The 12,121-nt window shown below is 44.7% G+C and overlaps 1 protein-coding gene across 1 annotated transcript in view; it reads right to left on the bottom strand.

The window, feature by feature from the left end:
• Positions 1-1,090: 1,090 nt before the first annotated feature.
• DRG1 (developmentally regulated GTP binding protein 1) overlaps positions 1,091-12,121 on the bottom strand; it is a 34,457-nt gene continuing 23,426 nt past the window's right edge. The window contains exons 6-9 of the mRNA XM_054470431.2: positions 11,701-11,831; positions 8,627-8,794; positions 8,227-8,349; positions 1,091-1,405 (exon numbers count right to left, since the gene is read on the bottom strand). Of these exons, the coding sequence (XP_054326406.1) occupies positions 1,306-1,405; positions 8,227-8,349; positions 8,627-8,794; positions 11,701-11,831 (522 nt within the window). The 3' untranslated portion in view covers positions 1,091-1,305. The remainder of the gene's footprint in view (positions 1,406-8,226; positions 8,350-8,626; positions 8,795-11,700; positions 11,832-12,121) is intronic.

The following is a 12,121-nucleotide window of genomic DNA, read 5'->3' as shown; positions in this document are numbered from 1 at the left end:
ATACATACACATATGTGAACACACAAACCTGCTTTGATCACACCAGTTGCCTCACTTGCAATGTACCTTCGCCCAAGTTATTGGCTTAGGCCAGGACTTTCACGGGGATTCAAGCAGAAAGTCTGGGTTATGGGAAAGGCGGCATTTAGTTGGCCAGGCACGGTGGCTCACACCTGTAATTCCAGCACTCTGGGAGGCTGAGGTGGGCGGATCACCTGAGGTCAGGAATTCAAGACCAGCCTGGACAACATGGAGAAACCCCATCTCTACTAAAAATACAAAATTAGCGGGGCATGGTGGTACCTGCCTGTAATCCCAGCTAATCGGGAGGCTGACACAGGAGAATCGCTTGAACCCGGGAGGCGGAGGTTGCGGTGAGCCGAGATCATGCCATTGCACTCCAGCCTGGGCAGCAAGAGCGAAACTCCGTCTCAAAAAAAGAAAAAGGCATTTTAGTGGCCCAGCTGGCAACATAGTTCAGCTCAACATTCAGCCCAACACTGATGATGTACAGCTGTGCTCTGCATAGGGCAGACAGCCCAGTAAAAGGCTCGGTGCAACAAAAGCCAAGAGTCACCGAGTACTTATAAACTGCTTAGCACAGTATTTGACGTATAAGTACCATCTCCCTCCATTACTAACAATCACCACCGCAGAAAGTTAAGTGCTACTACTATCCCCATGTTACATGAGGAAACTGAGGCTCATAAAGGTTGGGTAATTTGTTCAGGGCTCCACAGCTAACTAGAGGTGGACCTGCAATTTCAAACCCTGATCTGCCTAGTCAGAGTACTTAATGACATGATCTCCCAAAATAGGTTGGCCTTGAGGGGAGTGATCAGTTAAGTTACATAAAGTCCTTCCTCTCTCCAGTATCATGTGGGAAAGACCACTTGAAAGGATTGAAAGCCATATCTAGTTTGGAAGGGGTTCCCATAAGTAAACATCAAATAAGATGCAGCATGTCATATTTTTATCCATTTCACACTCAAGATCAAGTTCCCAAGGATCCCTTCTGTAGCTACTTCACCGTATATACCCTTCCTCATTCAGCCCATCCCAAAACAAATTCTGACAATGACACATGAGCTGCATGTAGCTGACCAGCCTACCAGGTCTTTTATGAAGTTCGACATACAAGGTGACACCAAGGTAAGACAAATGAAGTTCCAGTTTGGGTGCCTCCATCTCCCTCCCCTGGATCCCGATCCAGTGACTGCCAAAACCAGAAAGAACTGGGGTAGGGTGCTTGATCATGGGGAACGCTGTTGTGGTTCGCCCGGCAGATGGGAAAAGGGAAAGGTTTCACTTCTTCACAATTTGAATGACATCCTCGTCCTCCAACGTATGGTCTTTACCCACTTTCTGAGGATTGTGTTTCACAGAGAGACCCCAGACCAGAGCACTGTATGGAAGGGAAAAAGAACAGTCAGTGTAAATAATAACCTAGCTTCTGCCCTATTTGCCTGGATGCCACCCTTCTGCTCAGATTTAGTATCACACCCTTAAGAACCATAGACCTACAAAAGCTTTATCTTCCCTAGCAGCATGAGACACTGAAGCCTTAACATATAAGCCGGTAAAGACTTCTGGAAGTTGTGTGGTTCCTCTTATTGCAGAAAGTCAAAGACAAAAAACATGTTTAGTATAAAGAGCCTAGTTTAAAATTAAAAGAAAGCATGAATTTGTTATAGAGAAATACCCTGGGCCAGGCGCAGTGGCTCACGCCTGTAATCCCACCACTTTGGAAGGCCGAGGGGGGTGGATCACCTGAGATTAGGCATTCGAGAAAAGCCTGGCCAACATGGTGAAACCCCGTCTCCACTAAAAATACAAAAATTAGCTGGGCATGGTGGCGGGTGCCTGTAATCCCAACTACTCAGGAGGCTGAGGCAGAAGAATGGCTTGAACCCGGGAGGCGGAGGTTGCAGTGAGCCAAGATCACGCCATTGCACTCCAGGTTGGGCAACAAGAGCGAAACTCCATCTCAAAAAAAAAAAAAAAATCCGTCATTTAGTCTTCATAGAGAAATACCCTGAAAATTTCAGACTGATTCTTACAGATACAATATCACTTATAGACATTAGAGAATGCCTGTTTTTGCTGGGTTTCCTGAAACCATCAGTGGGTACTGACAAGAAATTAGGGCCTCCCTCTTCAGCCATGCCAGGAAAATCTTCCTCCCTAACAAGAAACTGTAATTGATATGTCCTCCCGATTTACTGGAATATGTGAAGGTAATTTATATCCATGGGCCTTCAAACTTAAGAATATGTTGTGCTAGTGATGAAAACTGGTGAGTAAGACACTGAGACCTGCCTCACAGAGACTAAGAACTATGTACCAAGAGTAAAAAAGGTGGCCATATTATTATATTATCATTGAGTCAAAACCTCTTTAAAAAATCTATATTCTAGGCCGGGTGCGGTGGCTCATGCCTCTAATTCCAGCACTTTGGGAGGCTGAGGCGGGCGGATCACAAGGTCAAGAGTTCGAGACCAGCCTGGCTAATGTGGTGAAACCCTGTCTCTACTAAAAATACAAAAATTAGGCCAGGCGTGGTGGCTCACACCTGTAATCCCAGCATTTGGGAGGCCCAGGCGGAAGGCTGAGGCGGGCGGATCACAAGGTCAAGAGTTCGAGACCAGCCTGGCTAATGTGGTGAAACCCTGTCTCTACTAAAAATACAAAAATTAGGCCAGGCGTGGTGGCTCACACCTGTAATCCCAGCATTTGGGAGGCCCAGGTGGGCGGATCATGAGGTTAAGAGATCGAGACCATCCCGGCCAACATGGTGAAACCCCGTCTCTACTAAAAATATAAAAAAATTAGCTGGGCATGGTAGCGCGCACCTGTAGTCCCAGCTACTTGGGAGGATGAGGCAGGAGAATCGCTTGAACCTGGGAGGCGGAGATTTGCAGTGAGCCGAGATCGCGCCACTGCACTCCAGCCTGGGCGACTGAGTCTCGCTCAGTCTCAAAAAAAAAAAAAACCACAGAAAATACAAAGCATAGAGTAAGGGATCGATGTGGTCAAGGACATGAAGGAAATGGAAAAGGGATAAGTGTTATAATGAATTAGGCCTGAAGATGAAAGTTTTCTATTAAGAGAGTTGTACCAGCCTGGGCAGCATGGAGAAACCCTAGCTCTAAAAAAATAGAAAAAATTAGCCAGGCATGGTGGTTTGCACCTGTAGTCCCAGCTACTTGAAAGGCTGAGGTGGGAGGATCGCTTGAGCCCAGGAGTTCAAGGCTGCAGTGAACCACGATTACGCCACTAGACTCCAGCCTGGGCAGCAACAGAACAAGACCCTATCTCAAAAAAAAACAAAAAGATAGTTGTGCAATAATTAAAGAAAAAAAACAGTAAAATAAGAGCAAATAAAATCCTGTTTGCTTCGATATGTTTCTTATCTGAGACATTTTTCTCCCCTTTTTAATTCCCTGGTAGATTTAAAGTTCTAAAGGTTTTGAACAATGTTTTGCCACCATAGAAGGAAAGAGCTGTATATAAATCTACTAAGTTTGAAAAAGGACAGTGTTTAACCTTTTACAAAAGTCATCTTTACCAGTTAAACTGCCAAAGCATAATGTTTTGACTGTGGTGGAAATTAGCACTTACATGTGGAATACAGTTGTTTTATATATAAGGATCTGAAGGTCAATAAAGGACTTCACTCTCCCAGTACCCTTAGGATCAGAAACAAGTTTTGTTTTTTTCTTTGGTTGGTTTTTTCAGGCAGGGTCTCAGTCCGCTGCCCAGGCTAGAGTACAGGGGACATGATTATTATCATGGCTCGCTGCAACGTCAACCTCCTGGGCTCGAGCAATCCTACCTCTGCCTCCTGAATAGCTGGGACCACAGGTGCCTGGTAACCATGTCTGGCTAATTTTTTAATTTTTGATAAAGACGGGGGTCTCACTAATTGCCTAGTCTGATCTCACACTCCTGGACTCAAGCAGTCCTCCTGCCTTGGCCTCCCAAAGTGCAGAGATTACAGGCATGAGCTACCACACCTAGCCCTATTTTCTTCTTTTGTTTTTAACCCTTTTTCCTATTCAGAAAAAAAAGCGCGGCGGGCACAGTGGCTCACGCCTGTAATCCCAACACTTTGGGAGGCTGAGGCGGGCAGATCACGAGGTCAGGAGATCGACACCATCCTGCTAACATGGTGAAACCCCGTCTCTACTAAAAATACAAAAAATTAGCCAGGCGTGGTGGCAGGCACCTATAGTTTCAGCTACTCGGGAGACTGAGGCAGAAGAATGGCATGAACCCAGGAGGTGGAGCTTGCAGTGAGCCGAGATCGTGCCACTGCACTCCAGCCTAGGCAACAGAGCAAGACTCCGTCTCAAAAAAAAAAAAAAAAAAAAAAATGAGGAAGGCCGGGTGCAGTGGCCAGTGTCTGTAATCCCAGCACTTTGGGAAGCCAAAGCAGGAGAACTGCTTGAACCCAGGAGTTCGAGACCAGCCAGGGCAACATAAGGAGACCCTGTCTCTACAAATAAAAAAAAAATTAGCTGGGCATGCTGGCATACAGGCATACACCTATGGTCTCAGCTACTCAGAAACTGAGGTAGGAGGATCGCTTGAGCCTGGGAAGTCGAGACTGCAGTGAGCTGTGACACAGCCACCGCACTCCAGCCTGGGAGACAGAGACCCTGTCTCAAAAATAATACTAAGTGGGAAGGCTAAAATGAACCCTGTAGTGGCCGGATGTGATGGCTCACGCCTGTAATCCCAGCACTTTGAGAGGCCGCGGTGGGCGGATCACGAGGTCAGGAGATCAAGACCATCCTGGCTAACATGGTGAGACCCCATCTCTACTAAAAATACAAAAAATTAGCCGGGTGTGGTGGCGAGTGCCTGTAGTCCCAGCTACTCGGGAGGCTGAGACAGAAGAATGGCGTGAACCCGGGAAGCAGAGCTTGCAGTGAGCAGAGATCGCACCACTGCACTCTAGCCTGGGCGACAGAGCGAGACTCCATCTCAAAAAAAGAAAAAAAAAAAATGAACCCTGTAGTATTGAACTAGAATCAGAGATAACAGTATAAACTCATGGTTTTTAGGAAAGATGGATAAATTGATGGATAGTGAGGAAGGATAAGACAGATACAGAAATACAGATGTGTATATAAGCATCATTAGTATCCACACATGTATTTCCTAACTTTATTTGCTGAGAGGGCCTACAGGCAATGATAACCTACTTGCTAACAATGAGCACACTTAGCACCCACATCTTGAAAACTGGGGCTCCTTGGAGAATTGACTAATTTTCAGGGCTAGTGCAGGCAAAATCAATGTCATTTGGGAACATCTAAGTATTAACACTACCAAAAAAGTAAGGAAAGGCTGGGCATGGGTGGCTGATGCCTGTAATCCTGCACTTTGGGAGGCAGAGATGGAAGAATCACTTGAACCCAGGAGTTTGAGAAGCCTGGGCAACACTGCAAGACCCCATCTCTACAATAAATAAATGGCTCATGCCTGTAATCCCAGCACTTTGGGAGGCGAAGGTAGGCGGATCACTCGAGCCCAGGCATTGGAGACCAGTCTGGGCAACACAAGTCGGACCTTGTCTCTACAAAAAAAATAGAAAAAACTAGCTGGGCATGGTGGTGCACACTTGGAGTTCCAGCTACTCAGGAGGCTGAGGCAGGCTGAGGCTTGAACCCATGAGATCAAGGCTACAGTGAGCTGTGATTGTGCCATTGCACTCCGGCTTCGACGACAGTGAGACCGTGTCCAAAAAAAAAAAGCAGCTTATCAAAAGAACACAGGGGCCAACATGAAGGAGTTCCTAATGGCCAAAGCTTTGTAATAATTTGAGCGACAAAATAATAGTGTTAGATTACATCCTATAGAATAAAATAACCAAGAGCTCATACTGATAGGAATTATGAGTTAAATAGAGAAGTGGTAGCTCTAACACACAGAAGTCCAATAAATGTAAAATAAAAAAGGAAAATAAAGAATCACGATTAGGCCAGGCATGGTAGCTCATGCCTGTCTGTAATCCCAGCACTTTGGGAGGCCGAGGCAGGCAGATCACCTGAGGTCAGGAGTTTGAGACCAGCCTGACTACTAAAAATACAAAAATTTCTACTAAAAATACAAAAATTAGCCAGGCACGGTGGCACACGCCTGTAGTACCAGCTACTCAAGAGGCTGAGGCAGAATTGCTTGAACCTAGGAGCCAGAGGTTGCAGTGAGCTGAGATCGCACCACTACACTCCAGCCTATGGCTAGGTAAACACCATAGCCATAAATGTCACAGACAAGCCTCACCAGTAGATGCTAATAGCAGGCAAAAATTTGAAGAGAAACAGGACTTTCACGGTCTCGAAAGTATCCGGAGATACTTATAAAATACAGAGAGAAAAATACTACCTTCACAGCAGAGAAACCCACCCTACACCAACTTAACCAAGTAATCAGTGTGAATATTATCATCAGTAAGGTATACCAACATCATGAATCTCATGTAATGATACATTGAGAAGAACATATCATTATTTTTGTGGTATTCTTACCAAAAATGCATAATCTCATTTCAATCATGAGAGAACACTGGACAAACTCAAACTAAGGAATATTCAATCAAATAACTAGTGAACACTCTTCAAAAGTGTCAAGATCATCAATGACAGTGAAAGTCTAAGGAAATATTACTGGTAGACTAGAACACAAGACTACAAACAAGTAACAACTAGATGCCACACAGGTTCCTGGAACACAAAACAGACACTAGTAAAAGAAAAAGTAATAAAATTCAAATAAGATCTATAGTTAAACAACATCATACCAATGCTTATTTCCTGTTTTTGATAATTTTATAATAATGTGAGCTGTTAACATTAGAAGTGGGGTGAGAGATAAAAGGAAACTTTGGGCTGGGCGCGGTGGCTCATGCCTGTAATCCCAGCACTTTGGGAGGCCGAGGCGGGTGGATCGCAAGGTCAGGAGAACAAGACCATCCTGGCTATCACGGTGAAACCCCATCTCTGCTGAAAAATACAAAAACATTAGCCAGGCGTGGTGGCGGGCACCTGTAGTCCCAGCTACTCGGGAGGCTGAGGCAAGAGAATGGCGTGAACCCTGGAGGCGGAGCTTGCAGTGAGCCAAGATTGCGCCACTGCACTCCAGCCTGGGCGACAGAGTGAGGCTCCATCTCAAAAAAAAAAAAAAAGGAAACTTTGTGCTATATTTGCAACTTTGCTATTGGTCTAAAATAAGTTCAAAATAAAAAATTAATATGCTGGGCATAGTGGCTCACACCTATAATCCTAACACTTTGGGAGGCTGAAGCAGGTGAATCGCTCGAGCTCAGGAATTCAAGACCAGCCTGGGAAACAAAGCAAGACCTCATCTCTAATAAACATTTTTTAAGGCCAGGCACGGTGGCTCATGCCTGTAATCCCAGCACTTTGGGGGGCTGAGGTCAAGAGTTCAAGACCAGCCTAACCAACATGGAGGAACCCCATCTCTACTAAAAATACAAAATTAGCTGGGCATGGTGGCGCATGCCTGTAATCCCAGCTACTCGGGAGGTTGAGGCAGGAGAATCACTTGAAACCGGGAAGCCTAAGTTGCAGTGAGCCAAGATCACGCCATTGCACTCCAGCCTGGGCAACAAGAGCAAGACTATCTCAAAAAATGAAAAATTAAAAATTAGCCGGGTATAATGGTGTGCACCTGTAGTCCCAGCTACTCAGGAGGCTGAGGCAGGAGGACTGCTTGAGCCCAGAAGATTGAGGCTCCAGTGAGCTATGATCTCACCACTCCCTCCAACCAAGGCAAGACCATCTTGCAAGACCGTCGCAAAAATAAAATTTTTTTTTCAGCCTGTGTCAGCAGTGAAAAATGTAAGAGATTAGGGAGGTTTTGCCCATGTTTAAGGTTTGGAAGGGGGCTCAGTACCCAGTAGAAGCCAGTGTGACATTGGCAGGAATTAATATTTGTGTTTGCCAAGAGGAAGATGAAATAATGAGGGAAGGTCAGGGTTGTTTGTGTCATCAGGCTTCCTGACCTAAAGAGGTTTCTAGAGCTCTTCCTATTCTTATTAGGCACGGTTTTAAGAAGACACTGCACAGTTCTAGCCAAGCAAACATTTCAGTAGCCTCCTTCCTGCCTTCTTTTTTAAAATGCTATCCTAAGAATTACTAGTTAGTAAAATTGGTAACTCATAAGAAAAAGGAGGGACCACAGGCCCATGATACTTACTATTTAAATTCTTTGATAAGATTTTTGTGAATCTTCATGCAGAAATCCTCCACTGTGGTCCTGGAGTAAGGAAGCACCACTGGGGATGTGTAATCTGGTAACTGGCCTTTGGGTTTGGTGTAACTAGAATAGAGAAGGCATAAAGATTACTGCCTTCTTAGAATATCTCATGTGTTGAATGTAGAGCAACCCTCCATCACCCCTGACATCAGACCAGGACAACCTCCAACCTAAGGGAAAAAGTGTCCTCAATATGACCTAATGACCTAGTAGATAATAGGAACCAATTTACTTATATTTTCAAAAAGAGCCAGATTTTGTTAATGAGCTCCAGAAAGTATCATTTTAGGACAGTCTGATTAATTCCTACAGCAACATTACCCTATCCACAAAGACTTACATTCTCACTAGTTTCAGATAGTCCCAGATCTTTTCCAATAGGTCATCAAAATTCCAGCGGTGATGGGCAGAGATGGGTACACAATGAGGCACCTTATAGATGATATCCAATTCCTCAATGGAGATTTGGTCAATCTTATTTAACACATAGATACAGGGGATATAAACTCTACAGAAGTTGAAGAAAAACAGGGTATTAGTCTGGAGTTGTTGACAAAACTGTCAGACTGTTGAACAGCACACCCTCACCCAGACCCAACTGGCACTCCCAAGAGGGATCATAAGTAGCAGATCAGCCAGAAAAAGAAAAAAGAAAAAGAAAAAGTAAAATATGGGTTGAAAAGTAACAAAAGTCAGGCCCTAGTACCAGCCACAAAGCTAATTGCTAGGAAAGCATACTGCAGTGGAAAGAACACAAGCTTTGAAGTGCTCAGACTGATTCTAATCCCAGCTGGCCCTCCATATATGCAGGTTTTGCATCCCTGAATTCAACCAACTGCAGATCAAAACCCACAGACACGGAGGGTCAGCTGTACTATACCATTTTATATAAGGGCCTTGAGCATCTGCAGGTTTCATTATCTGCAAGGGGTCCTGGAAGCAATCCTCTGTGGATATGAAGAGGTGATGTTATGTGTCCCTAGGAAAGTCACTTAACCTTTGAGTCAGTTTCCTACAAGGCTGTTTTAAAACATAATTTACACTTAAAGACTAAAAAATAAGTGTTTTATTTATTGTTACAATAAATAATATTGGTAAAACTGATATAGCATCTACCAATGTCATATTCCTAGTGTCCAATCAATATGACAGCTAAGGTTACTAATAATTAGGCAAGCCACAACTTCTCAGTGTTTAACTGCCTTACTTGTAAAATGCCTAACTGAAAACACTGGCTTCTGTTTGTTTTCAAATGAGGAGTAAATACACTCATCCAACATATAGGAACAAATGAATAGGAGAGCAACTAAAAATATTACATGCAAATACTATGAATAATTTTAAGAGTGACTTATTAAAGTCTCAGTAATATTAATGGGCTGGGCATAGTGGCTTATGCCTATAATCCCAACACGTTGGGAGGCCAAGGCAGGCAGATTGCTTGAGCCCAGGAGTTCAAGACCAGTCTCGGCAACGTGGTGAAACAACATCTCTACAAAAAATACAAAAATTAGCTGGGCTTGGTGGCACACGCCCATAGTCCCAGCTACTTAGGAGGTTGAGGTGGGAGGATGGATTGAGCCCGGGAGTTCAAGGCTGCGGTAAGCCGTGATCACACCACTGCACTACAGCCTGGGCAACAAGAGCATGACTCTGTCTCAAAAAAAAAAAAAAGTAATGTATCATGAAACAGATATTCAGCTACATACTCTTAGGATGGAGAAAACAGACACACCCTGGCCCACTCGGACTTCTGTAGGACACAGCCTATATAACTTCTCAGGTGGATTAATTCTGGAAGAGCAGACTGACCTACTACTTTCTTCAACTATCACATGACAAAGTTTAGGGGGCAGCTTAGTTTACAGCAAGTAACTGAAATGAAGAATTTTATAAAAAGACGCTGTAAAAGAAAAAAACTGAAATGGGGAATATGACCATCATAATTAAATTTAAAAGCAAGGAAGGTTGTCAGAAATAAAAACTAATCCCTCAGTTTACAGCTAAAGAAACCAAAGCCAGCAGGCAGGGTGGCTGACGCCTGTAATCCCAGCACTTTGGGAGGCAGAGGTAGGCAGACTGCCTGAGGTTTGAGACCAGCCTGGCTAACATGGAGAAACCCCGTCTCTACTAAAAATACAAAAATTAGCCGGGTGTGGTGGCAGACGCCTGTAGTCCCAGCTACCTGGGAGGCTGAGGCAGGGGAATTGCTTGAACCCAGGAGGCAGAGGTTGCAGTGAGCTGAGATCGTGCCACTGCACTCCAGCCTTGGCGACAGAGCAAGACTCCCAAAAAAAAAAAGGCGGGGGGGGGGGCGGGGGGGCCGGGCACAGCAGCTCATACCTGTAATCCCAGCACTTTGGGAGGCTGAGGTGGGTAGATCACCTGAAGTCAGGAGTTCAAGACCAGCCTGGCCAACACGGTGAAACCCCATCTCTACTAAAAATACAAAAAATTAGCCAGACGTAGTGGCAGGCGCCTATAATCCCAGCTACTCAGGGGGCTGAGGCAGAAGAATCGCTAGAACCCCGGAGGTGGAGGTTGCAGTGAGCCAAGATCGGGCCACTGTACTCCAGCGTGGGTGACAGAGTGAGACTCTTGTCTCACAAAAAAAAAAAAAAAAAAAAAAAAAGCCCACTATCATTTAAGATAATAACACAGGCTGGACGCATTGGCTCATGTCTGTAATCCTAACATTTTGGCAGGGCAAGGCAGGCGGATCACTTGAGGTCAGGAGTTTGAGACCAGTCTGGCCAACATGATGAAACCCCGTCTCTACTAAAAATACAAAATTAGCTGGGCATGGTGGTGCACACTTGTAATCCCAGCTACTCGGGAAGGCTGAGGGAGGAGAATCGCTTGAACCTGGGAAGTAGAGGTTGCGGTGAGCCGAGATTGCGCCACTGCACTCCAGCCTGGGTAACAAGAGCGAAACTCTATCTCAAAAACAAAAAAAGAAAGAAACCAAAGCCCACTATCAATTAAGATAGTAGCACAGGCTGGACACAGTGGCTCATGCCTGTAATCCCAACATTTTGGGAGGCCGAGGCAGACAGATCACTTGAGGTCAGGAGTTCAAGACCAGCCTGGCCAACATAATGAAACCCCATCTCTACTAAAAATACAAAAATTAGCTGGGCATGGTGGTGCACACCTGTAATCCCAGCTACTCGGGAGGCTGAGGCAGGAGAATCTCTTGAACCTGGGAGGCGGAGGTTGCAGTGAGCTGAGATCTGCCACTGCACTCTAGCCTGGGCAAGAGAGTGAGACTCCATCTCAAAAAAAAAAAAAAAAAAAAAAAGATAGTAGGACAACTGGAATTAAGATAAACTTCTGCCAAATTCAAGATCCAATACTGTTTCCATCACAAGGCTTCCAATTCAGTCAGGCAAAGACTGCACACTCAGTCAGTACCTGTTTCCTTCCACCACATCAATGAGGTCATCAGCTGTAGCATCACTACGTAGAGTCACATCGGCATTATGAATCTTGTATTCGGCCAGAATGCTCTTCACAGTTTCAGCATCCAGCTCACTCTGGGGGCACTGAAAGGGAATAGCAGATGACTAGTCAGCACAAAATTTAAAAAAAAAAAAAAAAATACTTGCCAAGTGTACCAATATCCATGTACCTGGAAAATTCTAGCTAAGATGCGAACTCATTACTAAAGACATCCAGGATGAGTGTCACTGACTTTTAGTAGGAAATAAATGTCCAAACTCCAAGGAAGGTGTTACACGCTGAACTGTGTTCCTCCTTCCCCCACCAAATAATTCATATGAAGTCCTAACCTCAGTATCTCAGAATATGATGTATTTGGAGAGAGAGTCTTTAA

Source organism: Pongo pygmaeus, chromosome 23 (assembly GCF_028885625.2).
Source record: "Pongo pygmaeus isolate AG05252 chromosome 23, NHGRI_mPonPyg2-v2.0_pri, whole genome shotgun sequence".
NCBI lineage: Eukaryota > Metazoa > Chordata > Mammalia > Primates > Hominidae > Pongo > Pongo pygmaeus.
Note: the sequence above shows the minus strand (reverse complement) of the source record. Positions and strands in the feature narration are given on the sequence as shown.